The sequence below is a fragment of the Dasypus novemcinctus genome, chromosome 20 (assembly GCF_030445035.2).
Source record: "Dasypus novemcinctus isolate mDasNov1 chromosome 20, mDasNov1.1.hap2, whole genome shotgun sequence".
Taxonomy (NCBI): domain Eukaryota; kingdom Metazoa; phylum Chordata; class Mammalia; order Cingulata; family Dasypodidae; genus Dasypus; species Dasypus novemcinctus.
This window is the reverse complement of record NC_080692.1, coordinates 47,916,967-47,931,367: the sequence shown is the minus strand read 5'-3', so window position 1 is coordinate 47,931,367 and position 14,401 is coordinate 47,916,967. Positions and strand designations below refer to the sequence as shown.

General features: G+C 39.2%; 1 protein-coding gene across 2 annotated transcripts in view; it reads left to right on the top strand.

Moving 5' to 3' along the window:
- Positions 1-14,401, top strand: part of ITPR2 (inositol 1,4,5-trisphosphate receptor type 2) — a 480,765-nt gene that overhangs the window by 379,374 nt on the left and 86,990 nt on the right. For both annotated transcript variants that reach the window (XM_058282925.2, XM_058282926.2), the window contains exons 46-48: positions 1,185-1,292; positions 4,631-4,823; positions 7,493-7,618. In XM_058282925.2, coding sequence (XP_058138908.1) covers positions 1,185-1,292; positions 4,631-4,823; positions 7,493-7,618 — 427 coding nt within the window. The remainder of the gene's footprint in view (positions 1-1,184; positions 1,293-4,630; positions 4,824-7,492; positions 7,619-14,401) is intronic.

Here is a 14,401-nt window from a genome sequence, read left to right as displayed (position 1 = left end):
AGCTATATAGGTTCTGGATTACTGTTTAAAATTTATCTCCATGCTTTTACATCATAATTGGTGTTAAGATTTCGTGAATAAAAGGAAGACATTTATTACTCAATAATGGTAAGAGCACTGACTCTGGAACCAGCTTGCCTGAATTTGATACTGGCTCTCTCATTGTCCACTTAACATGGAGAAGTCTCAGTTGCTCTGTGCCTCAGTTTCTCTGTCTGCAAAATGGAGATAATAATAGTGCCTGCCCCAGGATTTCTTATGAGGCTTAAGTGAGGTCATGTACGTAGGTGCCTAGGATGGTGCCTGGGCCAGAGCAAGCAGCAGATACTGTTCTAGGAGTAGAAGAGTTATGTGGCAGAGTGTGTTACTAGATCCCTCAGGGAACTTGAGGCAAAAAGAGAATATTTGAAAGGTCAAACACATTATGAGATTCCAGGAATTGTTCAAGACAGCTCTAAAAGAGACATCTCCAAGCAGTACATGTTAATTATGTGCATCTGAGAGCATTCACCAACAAATGCCATACATATCCAAGTGAGAGAGAAAACTTGCTCCTACTCAGAGTAGTTTAAAACATAGTGAGACTTTTGTCTTTTAAATGCTCAGTTTCAGTGGCATTAAACCTAATATCTATAGCTATAAAACGGCATACAAAGAAGCAGAAGAAAAACTCATGTAGAGCTTTGATCGAATACCACAAAGACATTCTTCTGAAATACAGCTTCCTAATTTTGCATATATGTGAAGGTACCATTAAATATCAACTATCGGACTGCTGATGAAGTTGTTTTCTATGTTGCATGTGGTATAAATTTATTGTAATAAATATATATATATCAATTATATATCACTGTGACGTTTCTTGTTCCTGGTACACTTATACATTTAGTAAAGGTATAAATCTCATCAACAGATGTTAGTTGAGCACCTACTCTGGGCCAGGCCCTGTCTTTTCTTGCTCAGGGCATGCATATCTCCCAGTAAAAATGTAAGATTGATGTAGTAATAACTGCTGGTCCTTGTGATTTTATTATTTGGATCTCTCAAGTAGACATTCTTGGAATGTGATTGATTGCCATCAACCCAGGGCTGTGAAGTTCTGTGTACAAGTGGGCAAAGTAATTTCAACTATGACCCCAATAAAGGGGGAAAAGACCTCAACCCTTTCTCTATTTACCGCCCAGCTGGCCCGCCACAATAAACTGTTACAGCAGATGCTCAAACCAGGATTGGACCCAGACGAGGGAGACGAAGCCTTGAAGTATTATGCCAACCACACTGCACAGATTGAGGTAACCTTCTAGTATTTCATGAAAGGGGCCAGCGGCAAATAGATGTTTGAGATCATTTTCATAGTTTGCACCTTGAACAACGAAGCAGAATTAAGTGGTGTAAACTATAAAAGTATACATTAAAAGATGAGGTGTGACGGAGTTGTAAGAAGCCGGGGTATGTATATTTCAAAGTTGTCTTTCTTTTTTATCAGAACTCCATACTATCTGTAAATTTTCTATTGCAATTAATAGAGCATTTGTTTAATTTAGGGTCATGGAAGTAATCATTGCAGAGCAGTGATGTTTTAAAGACAGGATTATTTTATTTTATTTTATTTTATTTTTAATTTTTTTATTTTTTATTGACTTTGTAATAATATTACATTAAAAATATATATGTGAGGTCCCAATCAACCCCATCCCCCCACCCCCCCTCTCCCCCCCCCAACAACACTCGTTCCCATCATCATGACACATCCATTGGATTTTGTAAGTACATCTTTGGGCACCTCTGCACCTCATATACATTGGTTCACATCATAGCACCTCATATACATTGGTTCACAATGTCCGGTGATTGCCTCTGAAGTACCATCCAGGGCAGCTCCATGTCCCAAAGACGCCTCCACCTCTCATCTCTTCCTGCCTTTCCCCATACCCTTCGTCCACTATGTCCACTTTTCCCATTCCAATGCCACCTCTTCTATGTGGACATTGGATTGGTTGTGTCCATTGCACCTCTATGTCAAGAGGAGGGTCAGATTCCACCTGGATGCTGGATGCAATCCTCCCATTTTCAGTTGTAATCACTCTAGGCTCCATGGTGTGGTGGTTGTCCTTCTTCAACTCCATCTTAGCTGAGTGTGGTAAGTCCAATAAATCAGATTGTAGGTGCTGGAGTCTGTTGAGGCTCAGGATCTGGCTATCACATTGTCAGTCCAGAGATTCAAATCCCCTAAATATATCTTAAACCCCAACATTAACTGCACCTCCAGCACATTGGCATGAAAGTCTTATGAAGGGAGATCCCATCTGAGTCCAGATTCATCACACATAAACACCATTTCCAAAGAGGGGCCATCTGCCCTGGTAGTTAACCCCATCGGCCATGACCATAACTCCCGTGGGTCTCTTTAGCCCTCAAAGGAACCAATATCTGGGGGTTGTATCTGCTTTATCTGTCTCTCTGACTCTGCTCAGTTGTGCATGGGGGCAAACCTTCTGCCAGCCTCCAGACTCTTTTTTAGAAACTCGTAGCCATATAAACTCATTTCTCCTTTCCATTTCCCCCTTACTTTAGGTCAAACAGCATTTTAAAGTCATGGTATTTTATGTAGACATGGATATTCTGCTGATCTGCATTGAACCTTCCGTATAAGGTCATTTTCCAGTTGCATCATCAGTTGGTAGTTGATAGTGGTCCCTCGTTGCCAGGGAGGCTCATCCCCGGGTGTCATGTCCCACGCTGGGGGGAAAGGACAGGATTATTTTAACAGAAGGTACCATTCAAGAAAAGTTTTCTTTTTAAAAATGGTAGGCAGATTATTAAAACAGAGCTCTCTGCTTAAGAAGTGTTAAAAAATGACAGAAACAGCCTGCACTGATGAAGTGTTCGGGTGGATAGCATGAACAGCATTGATTTACGTGTCCATTTTCAGTCCACAGCCGTCGCCCATCCCACCGCCCACCAATGAGCCCTTTAATGGCTGGTGGCAGTGAAGGAATTGTGGGTGAGCACAGACTCGGCGTTCTGTGTTAGAAGCTATCCGACTGTCATTTACTAGTTACAGTATTATTTTGACACTAGTTGGCAGAGCTAATCAGGCAGAAGTGAGCAGAGTAGTTGATGCTTGTCATACCACTTTACATTCATACATTCATTTGATTTGGCAGATATTTTTAGATTTCAGCAGAGCACACGATGGGCAAAGCTATTATTAATTCTTGGGATGTGTAATGACGGTACCTTATTCACTTTTGTCAAACCTTTGGAATGATGAGCATTATTACCTCATGTCACGAAATAGATCCCTTACTCATGTTTGTAAACATTAATAGCATTGCAGCTCTGATGGGAGACTTGACCTGGTGCAACCCAAGAGCTGGACCAGCAGGAAAACATTGCTTACTCGGGGAGTGGATGTGGCTCAGTAGTTGAGCGCCTGCATCCCATGTATAAGGTCCTAAGTTCGATCCCCAGTACCTCCTAAAAACAAAACAAACAAAAACAAATGGAAACACCAACTCTCATTGGGAAGCATATGTAGTTCAGTGGCTGAGCCCCTGCTTCCCATGTACGATGTCCTGGGTTCAATCTCCAGTACTTCCTAAAACAAACAAAAGAAAAAACATTGCATACTACATCAGGTGCTTAAGAACTAGGAGGCAAGCAAAGTTAGAAAACTGGAGAAATTGACATAAATATATCATCAAACCATGAAGCTACTGAGGAAGGTTCTAGAAACCAAAGTATAAAGATAGGAGATCAGAGACTGGCCAGTTGATAGCGTGGGCAAAAGGGAGGGCTTTGTGGTAAGAGGTAAGGAAGTTGTTGTTGGGGTTAGACTTCAAACTATTGGTTCCCAGTAGTGAGGGGAGATTTAACTATAAATGCAGATATTGAATAAATGTTCACTGAACCCTGACTTTCTACCAATTCATGCATAGAGAAGATAATTCTACGTGATAAATACATAAACAGAGGGCCGCTGTAGAGAAAACAGTGATTAACTGTGCCTGGGGAATTTCAGCATATGTTTCACAGAGAAGTTTGCCATTTAAGAATATATTAAAGATAAGTAGAAGCTTCTCTCTGCTAAGGATTGGACAGGGGGTTTCAGGTAGAAGAAACTAAATGAAGAGAGGTATGAAAGAATATAGAAGGTGTAGGAGGGGGAGTGGTTCTTTTGAAGAAAGGATTGGAAAAAGGAATGGGACAGAGTGGATGTGGGTAGACCAGATGGGGAGAATATAATAGCAGAGGTGAGAGATGGTGCTTTTGAAGATAGCTGGACCGCTTTACTAAGAAATACTCAGTGGTATCCCCTGCTAATTAAGACGCCCTTAGTTCCCTGACGTACATCACAAAAATAAAGATCAGTGGCCAAAGCGTGACGTTAATCCAGAAAGGAGGAAAGATTTTGGTTTTTGTTATTTATAGCAAAATATAGTATTATTTAAAGACAAAAATGTAAAGCAGTACAGTAAGGGACTATTTTAGATATTTCAAGCTGGTATATTTTTTATCATAACTGAATTCATAACATATCATTAGTAAACTCAGGCTGAAAGCAAGCAAAAATACTCAAGACCGAACTGTTCAAAAGGCTTAAAAGAGATGCAAATGAATGTTTCAGATTGTCCGCCATGACAGGACTATGGAACAAATCGTCTTTCCTGTCCCTAATATCTGCGAATACCTCACTCGAGAATCCAAGTGCCGTGTTTTCAATACAACTGAAAGGGATGAGCAAGGAAGTAAAGTGAATGACTTCTTTCAGCAAACAGAAGATCTCTACAGTGAAATGAAGTGGCAGAAGAAAATCAGGAGTAAGTACTGTAACTGACAGTAAACTAAAATGGTTGGCCTTGTGCATAAAGTAGATAAACTGGTACTTTGGGGCACATAACAGTAATTTATTTAAATTGTTTTTTAATTTCTTGCCATTCTGATGTTACAGAAATCACTTGTAGGCTCAAGAGTGTAAGCTCATTCTACAACTGGAGCCGAGACACCTGCAGCTTAATGAAAACAGAAAAACACTGACTAATTAGATCATCTTTTAGTGATGATCCTCGAGTTTTGTAAATATTATGAAATGCTAGGTTACAGCTGTATGTTTCAACTTTTGAATGCAAAGTCGAACAGCTGCAGGCTTGAAGTCTTCAAATAGTTCCTGCTGGCAGTAACCATCAGTGGGTCCCATACAGAGACTTTGCCACCAGCCTGCTCGTCTTCCAGGGTCCTGTGGTTGAGCAGATTGTTTCAAGGTTTTCTGAGTCATTCTTTCTTTTAATGAAACTTTACCTCCTCAAATCAAACAAATGAATAATTTTGTGATGCTTACATTCAAATAGAGCAATGTCAGAATTTTACTATTAAAAATTAGCATAAAATAGTTGCCATTGCGTATACCTCAGGTATAAGCTCAAGTCTGTTTGGAAGAACTGTGAACTTTTAATTTTTACTTTAGCTTATTTCCTCAGATAAAGACGATCATGATTTTTTTTAACAAAAAAATGATAGGGTAAAACTCTTGATTAGGTCTCTTGTCTTTTGAGAATGTTTTCCAGACATGCAGGTTTTTATTCCTCTTTCAACAGAGTAGCATTATTCTTGTTTTTTAGGTGCTTTGATGGCTCTGTGGTTCACTAATTTGCGTTTGGGAGCTCAAGAAACAACATCTTTGTTGAAAATTATTGAAAACTCAATCATTTTATTTTGGGACATTTGAAAAAGACAAATTTTCTCCTTGATAAAGAAGGAAATTGAATAATGAACTAGTGCTTATGGAGTTCCGTGCTTTTTAAAATAAATTTATCAAAAATAAGTCTTGAAATAGTTTCCAATTTGTATTTTTAAAGTTTAAAAGCAATTTATTATGAGATTATGAGCAGAATCTAATTCACTTGATGGCTTTACAAGTAAGTCAGGATTTATTATGACAAATGTATGCATCCACGTCTAATTTTGTCCTAAAATGACGCTTTTAAATGAGGAATCCTATCCCCAGGTGATGAAGATGCAGATGTTTATAATTTATCACACATTAGGTAATCAGATGCCACAAAAGTTTGTAGAACAGCTAGCTGAGGAACGTAAGAAAAATAACTGTACTAAAATCAAAGCGAAATTCTAATGTCACTGGTGTTCTAAGGCCAATAAATATCTTCAAACAGTGTTATTTTTTAAAATTTCAGCCTATTTCTTTTAAACAGACTTGAACAACCTGTAGTGGTCCTTTGCAGCAGCAGGTCACCATTAGCAACCCAGAGTGCACGTCTGTTTGGCATATGAGAGAATAGTCCTTCTAGTCTGTGCCTGTGAGGGGTGCAGGCCAGTCCAGGACCTTCCATTGCAAGAGAAGGAAGCAGGATGTGCTGAGGGGAGTGCCGCTCGCAGCAAGCCGCAAACTCCGTGGAGCTCACAGGGAGCACACCGAAAAGTTTATCATTTCTATTTGAAAATTGACGTGCCTTTCCCCCTCCATTAAAACTAGTATTTTAATCCCTGTGTTAAGATATTAAGAGTTAGAGAGAATGGGCAGGGCTTGAATGAATCACAGGGGTGCTCAGGGCAGGCCAACAAAATTGGCTCCCACTCAAACTGCTATTCCTTACATAGTTTTTCAATTACTTAATAAAAGTGAAAAAAACTGATTTTCTGTTCATGTAAAATGTATTCAGTAGATGCATTTACTAATGTACTTCCGATGACAGACACATAATCCCTTTTCTGGAAATACTCGGCAAAGCCTATCCTGTTTGTTGGTGGTTCTTTTTAAAAAAATTTTTATTCTAGGCACCTACATACAACCTAAAATTTCCCTTTTAATCACATTCAAATGTTGTATCTTTCATTTTCTTCTGCCATTTCCATACCAGCAAGTTCTTGGGAAGCATGGGGTTTAAAATTTTGATAATATTGTAAATCACCTTTTTCTCAGTAAACAGTGCTACATACACCATACTATTCTGTTTCAGAGCTGCAGGCCACTGATATCTGAGTCAAAGGAATTTTCGCCAGAGATACACCTGTGCTAGTGAGAGGTTTCAGTGTTTGTAATCTGACTTTAATATGTGGGAGTGGACCAGTCCACCAGTTTAACCAAATTATACAGTAATGGACGCATCCTTTTGAAAGGGGACCCCAGGTAGCTGCTAAGCTGTTTCCCCCTAATCTGCTCTACAGACAGATTAGAGAGAAATATTATAAAATCACCTTTACTGGCCATCTGTAACAACTGGAAAACTACTCACCCTTTTAGAGTGGTTTAGGTGTAACTGGCTAAAGGATAAAAGAATCAAATAGAAAACCTTCTTCAAATGCTGATGATATTTAATAAACTTTCTAAAATAAATCCATATGAAATGTTTATTTAAATATGTTTTTATAGTAGTTTACAAAAATGCAGTTAGTAAGGTATTTCTGTAGGGCTCCTGTATTCAAATGAGAATTTATTTTTCTGTTCTGACCCATTGCACTTCTCATCTGCTAGATAACCCTGCACTGTTCTGGTTCTCAAGACACATCTCTCTCTGGGGAAGCATTTCCTTCAACCTGGCTGTGCTCATCAATTTAGCTGTTGCTCTCTTCTACCCATTTGGGGATGATGGAGATGAAGGCAAGTGCTAGTCTTTTTTTAAATGGTAAACATTTTAAAGTTCTAAAACAAATACTGTTACCCAGAGCTTCAAAATAAGAATAATGTAATTCTCGTTAAATAGATTTTTCTACATTCGTTGTAAGTAGAGTATGATAGTGACTAAAGCATTATGGCTGATAAATAAGGAAGGTAGAAAATAATCAATAGAGATTTTTTTAGCGTTCAAGTACAAAAGAGCTATTAAAACTATGTGTTACGTATTGGCAAATGAAATGATAAAATTTTTTTATTATTTCTACCTAATTATTACCACCCAAATCTTTTTATTATACTGTATCATCTCAATTGTGAAAATATATAGGAAAATGAGGCTTATAAGCCAACATATTAATTGTAATTACCTAAAATAATGGAATTTATATTTTGCTTGTTTTTCTTTGCTTTCTTCCTTGAACATAGTTTCTATGATGACTATGTATGTAAACTGAGAAAACTCGAACATGTAATACTATATGAGGGATAATAAATAGAAAATTAAACATTTATGATCTCAGGTTTCAAAAACGTATAGTCTAAGACAGATATAATAGTACAGAAGTAAAGGATATTGACTACCAAATTAATATCTTTAAACTAATAATATGTTTTACAGAACAAAAGATAAGATAAATTAGCCCAACTTAAGTGGAATGGGAAGAATAAGAGAAGTTTGGTAAAGGCTGGGATTGTGGAAATGATCTTTTTTTAGGTTTGGCCAAGTAAACAAAAAAATACTTTACTGGCTTGAGATACAATCAGATAAATGAAAGTGGAATTGGTGTGGAAAAATAGTTTGGTACAAAGGATGAGAGAAATCAGCAAATAATAACCGCAAAGTGCTTTTGTGTCTCATCTGTTCATAGGATTATTGTGAGAATTTAATGAACTGCTTTAGGTAAAGCATTTAGAATGGTGCCTAGTAAGCATTTGATAGTTCAGTAGTAGTATGAACCAGTAGTAATAATAGTAGTTTTAGTCATAGTAGTAATTGTTGTTGTTATAGGGCAAATATTCTTACTACAAAGGAAAGTCTAGTGAAAGGGGTGATCTGATAAGAGCCTGTTTCAATGGGAGCTGATTAGAAAGGAAAATGGGAGTCCTGTAGTAATTTACTATTTCATAGGTTCATGACAGGTGTCTTAGTCAGCCAAAGGGGTGCTGATGCAAGTACCAGAATCTGTTGATTTCTATAAAGGTTGTTTATTTGGTGTAAACACTTACAGTTACAAGGCCCTAAAGAGTTTGACTCAAGGTACCATAAGAGGTACTTCCTCACCCAAGGCCTGTTGCCACATGGTGAAGCAGACATCTGCAGGGTTCAACCTTCTTCTTCTTAAGGCTCCGTGGGCTCTTCTTTGGATCTAGGCTGGAGGGCTTGTCTCTCTTCCCGGGGCTCATTTCTTTCCAGGCTCAGCTGCTCTCATCTCTTCACAAGGTCAGCTGTGAACTATCAGGCAACTGTCTCTTCTCTCAGGGGCTCCAGCATTAAAACTAAGTTCTCTTCTCTGCTGTGTCTTTTGGAACTCTTTTCCTCTGTGTTCTTTGTGTGTCTACTTCCATGTGAGAGTTTGTTTTATCAGTGCACCAAGGGGACAGGGACGCAACTCTGCATGCCCTAATGATGTGGTTGAATCAGAGCCCTGATTTTGATTTAATAAAGTAAAATGAAAGCTCTGAATTTAATACAGTCAAGGGGGTATCACACCCAGAGGGACAAAACAGATTACAAACATAATCAGTCTCTCTTTTTTTTGAGGTAATTTAAAGATGGATTAGATGACCAACTTAATATATTGATAAATAATCTCAAATGGCCACAACAGGTAACACAGATATCAAAGTCCTAAACTTTCGCTATAATCTGAGTGGTCATGAATCAAGTGTGGTTTTTTGGAAGGCATGTCAATGATAACAGAAGAATAATTGGCAATGGAGTAGATTTGTGAGCCAAATAACAGTGAAAAATATAGCAAATATTTGGCCACCACTGTGGGGAAGTTGCAAACACAGGAAAGTAAACAGCTTTCTTTTCACTGTGTTTAGTCTCATTTAGTGATGACGTGGGAGGATGTAACTCCTGTGAGGGGAGAAGCCCAGCATGGAAAGGTAAATAAGCACTGCCTGCATACAGAACCCCTGAGATTAGATTGTAGAATCCCAGTTCATAGACGTATAAAGTCTTAGAGATGGAAGGAATTCTGGAAATCATCTAATATTAAACCCTCAATTGACAAATGAAGAAATGGAGACCCAGGAATGCTAAAAAACAGTCGCACATCCCCAAGTAGAGTTAACCCTGTTGCCTCCAGTCTAAGATCTTCCTAATGGCTGGTTGAATTGGAAGCATGTAGAGAACATGTGGCCCTTCATACAGGAGATACTTTTCCCTTATCCCATTCCATGATATGCCTTATCACCCACCAGAGTCACTGTCAACAGCCTTGGCGACCACCTGTTCTACACGGAATATAGTGGATAGTGGTGATGGGAAATGCCACCCACCGGACGTCTGCTCTTTACCTTCTGGAGAAGGCAGATTATCTGCTTTCTAGTAATAGTTATAATTGTATTGATAATAATAGCAGTAGCTGTATTGTTTACCACTTAGATTTGCCCAATAATTCAGGACTGGGGTCCAGGAATATGTATTTTTAAATAGGCTTCCCAGATATTTCTAATGCAAGTGGTCCTTAAACAAGCACTTGAAAACAATGAAAAAGGAAGATGTGGAGCAAGACTCTTGCCTCAGAAAGAAATAAGACTAAGAAAAGCAACACACGGGAAGCTGAGAGAACAAAGCCTAGGCAAGCATGCTTGGCCTGTCTAGAGAAGGAAGATTCTGTTCTGGAGGTGCAAGCCTTCTGACGTGGGTTTTTCTCAAACATAGGCTAGGTGATGGCCTGCCTGGACCACTTAGAGGTAATTTAAAGATGGATTGGATGACCTTACTCTTATGGAGCATTCCTGGTATTGATGAATCGTTCTTCTCTGGCTGCTCCCAAGACTCTCTCTCTATCTTTGGCATTTGACATTCTGATTAGTATGTATCTCAGAGTAGGTCTATTCACATTATTCAGATGGGAGTACATTGTGCTTGGATGTAGGTATCTGTCAGTTTGAAAGAGTTCTTCAATCAGTCATTATCTTTCATAAGTGCGGCACCTTTGAAGAGTACTAGTCAATTATTTCATGGAAATATATCATACCACTTATAGTTAAGATACTGAAAGAGAACTACTGCCAGCCAAGAATCATTTATCTGGTTTTGAAAGATTTTCATTCAGAAATGAGCACCTGTTTAAACAGAGGGCCCAGAAGACCAGAAGAGCATCCTGTGACAGTCATAGGAGAATGGAAGGTGGAGATGGCCCCTCTGCAGTGAAGATTCATGAGTAGAACACTCCACACCACAGAAGCCTTTGCCCATTCCCTGCTGATGAAGCTATTCCATGGCTGGAGTTTGAAGCACCATTTCCCAAAAACAGGAGAGAAAGAGACAGTTGGGCACCAGCTTCAGCTACTGATTAGTAAATTCTGGTGGCTTAAAGTCCAATCCTAAGAACAGCTGAAGTTTGAACCTGTTCAAGTCAGAAAGAGCTTGGTACCCTCTATTTTAACTCCATCCCCAGCATGAGAGGAAACAGTGATGGTAGGGACAAGCTTCTTTCCATCCAGGTCAAATTGCTGCCCTAGCCTAGGCTACAGCCCTGCCTCTGGCAGGCAAGAACCTAAGAGGACTTGCACCAGCCTTACTGGGCAGCTGTAGTCACTTCAGCCTGCACAGCCTAGACTGTTGGAAACCCATGTGGCTACCTCGCTGTCCCCAATAGGACAGCAGAGGGCGTGGTGTTTCCTTACATTGCCAGGGAACTGCTGGCACTTCTGGCCCACACTGGCAGATTATCAGGATTCTTGAAGCTCCATCCCTGCCCCTGACAGGGCAAGAGACACAGTGCTCCCTCAGCCTTTCCCAGCAGCTGCAGCTGCCTTCAGCTGACTCAGAGGGATTGTTGCTCATTCCTGTGACTCCATCCCCATTCCTAGAATGACAGGAGGGAGAGTGTACCTGTAGTCTCTCCAGGCAGCTGTAGCTGCTTTTGGCCTGCATGGACTAGATTTTTGGGCACATGTTTGGCTCCATCCCCACTCATGACAGGGAGGAGGAGGGGTTGTGCTCCTGCAGCCTCTCCAAGCATTGCAGTTGCTTTGGGCCTGCACAGACAAGATTGTTAGGCACACCTGTGACTCCATCCCTGTCCCTGGCCAGGCAATGGGGGTGGGTTGCCAGGGGGCAGTGCTTCGTTGGTCTAAGTGGGCAACTGCAGTCAGTTTTGACCTGCAAAGACTTAATTTACTGCCCACACCTGCTGCTCTACCTCTGCCCAAAAGAAGGAAAGAAGAGGTGTGAAGCGTCATCATTCTGTCCAGGCAACTATAGATGGTCTTGGCCTACACAGCTTAGATTACTGCACAAGGCTGCATCTCCACCCCTACCCCTGGCAGGGGAGAAAGGTGGGAGAAGCTTCACTGGTTCCTGGGACAACACAGGTAGCTTCAGATGCCATAGCTTACAGTACCAACTACCTCCTCAGGTCCTACTCTGCAGCCAGCAAGGGAGAAAGGGCAAGAAACAGATGAAAAAGAATTGAAAAAATTCAGCTAGACTAAGCATGAGCCACTATAAAGTTCCAAATTAAGTTGAACCGAGTATCAAAGAGGGGCTGTAGCAGAAAGCCAATCAAATAGAAAGCCCTAGACTAAAGAGAGAAATTGATCCCTGGATAAACACATCAAGTAAACTGGATGCCAAGACCCCAACAAAAAATTAAAATACATACCAAGAAACAGGATGATATAGCCCAGTCAAAGAAGCAAACTAAGCCCCCACCTGACATAAAGGAGTTGGAACAAATCTCCATAATAAATTCAATTAGATGGTTAAAGAGATTAATGATATTAAGAAGACACTGGGTGAGCACAAGAAAGAATGTGAAAGCTTACATAGAAAAATAGCAGATCTTATGTGAATGAAAGGCTCAGTAAAAGAAACTAAAAATATACCGAAGTATTTAGTAGCAGATTTGAAGCAGCAGAAGAAAGGATCAGTGAGCTTGAAGACAGGGCCTCAAAAGTTGAACACACAAAAGAGTGTTTAAAGAAAAGAATGGAAAAAATTGAACAGGATCTCAGGGAACTGAATGACATCAAGAGATGTGCAAACATATGTGTCATTGGTGTACCAGAAGGAGAAGGGAAAAGAGGCAGATGGAATATTTGAGGAAATAACAGTAGAAAATTTCCCTAAGCTATTGAAGGACATAGATATCTGCGTCCAAGAAGCACAACTTAGTCCCATCCAAATAAATCTGAATAGACCTACTCTGGCACATATATTAATACTAATCAGAATGTCAAATGCCAAAGGCAGAGAATCTTGAGAGCAGTAAGAAAGAAGCGCAATCACATACCAGATATAAGTGATGCCGAATAAGATTAAGTGCTAATTTCTCACCAGAAATCATGGAAACAAGAAGGCAGTGGTGTGATATATTTAAGATACTGAAATAGAACAACTCTCAGCCAAGAATCTTTTATCCAGCAAGATTGTCTTTCAAAAATGAGGACTAGTTTAGAATATTCACAGATAAACAGAGACTGAGTTTGTAATCAAGAGACCAGCTTTGGAGGAAATACCGAAGAGAGTGCTATGGCCTGAAAAGAAAAGACAGGAGAGAGGGGCTTGGAAGAGGATCTAGAAGTGTAGATTATATCAGGCAAAGTATCTAAAAGTGTAAAAACATTAGTGAAAATAGGATATGACAGTTAAAATCTATAGCTCAAAATGGGTGAAGTAAGAACTGCCTTTATAGTAATAACATTGAATGTTAATGGATTAAACTGGCATAATGGCTAAGAAAATATGAGCCTTCTGTTTGCCTTCTGTGAGAGGACTGACCTTAGAATCAAAGATACAAAATGAAAGTGAAAGACTAGAAAAAGAAGTTCTACGTATGCAGTAATCAAAAGGAGATGGAGTAGCTAAACTCATATCAGGTGAAATAGACTTTAAAAGTAAAGCTATTATTAGAGACAAGAAAGGATGTTATATATTTTAAAAAGCAGAAATTCACCAAGAAGAAATAACAATCATGAATGTATATTTACCTAACCAGGATGCCCTAAATTACATGAGGCAAACATTGGCCTCCTGAAGTGAGAAATAGATGTCTCTACAATAATAGTTGGAGACTTCAGTACACTCCCTCAGAAATGGATAGAACATGTGAGCAGAGTATCAATAAAGGAAGAGCTTGAATAATATAATAAATGAACCGAACCTAATAGACATATACAGAACATTATACCAAAAACAGCATGATACACATTCTTCTCAAGTGTTCATGGATCTTTCTCCAGGATAGACTATATGTTGGGTCACAAAAAAGTTCTTAATAAATTTAAAAATGTCAAAATTATACAAAGCACTTTTTCTGATCATAATGGAATGAAGCTGGAAACCAACAACAGAGAGAAAAAGGGAAAATTCACAAATATATGGAAACTAAATAACACATTTAAAATAGCCAATGGGCCAAAGAAGAAATTACAAGAGAAATCAGTGAATATCTCTAAATTAATGAAAATAAAAACACAACGTATCAGAACCTATGGGAAGCAACGAAGGCAGTACTGAGAGGGAAATTTATACTTAGCAATGCTTATATTAAAAAAGAACAAAGAGCTAAATCAAAGACATAATTC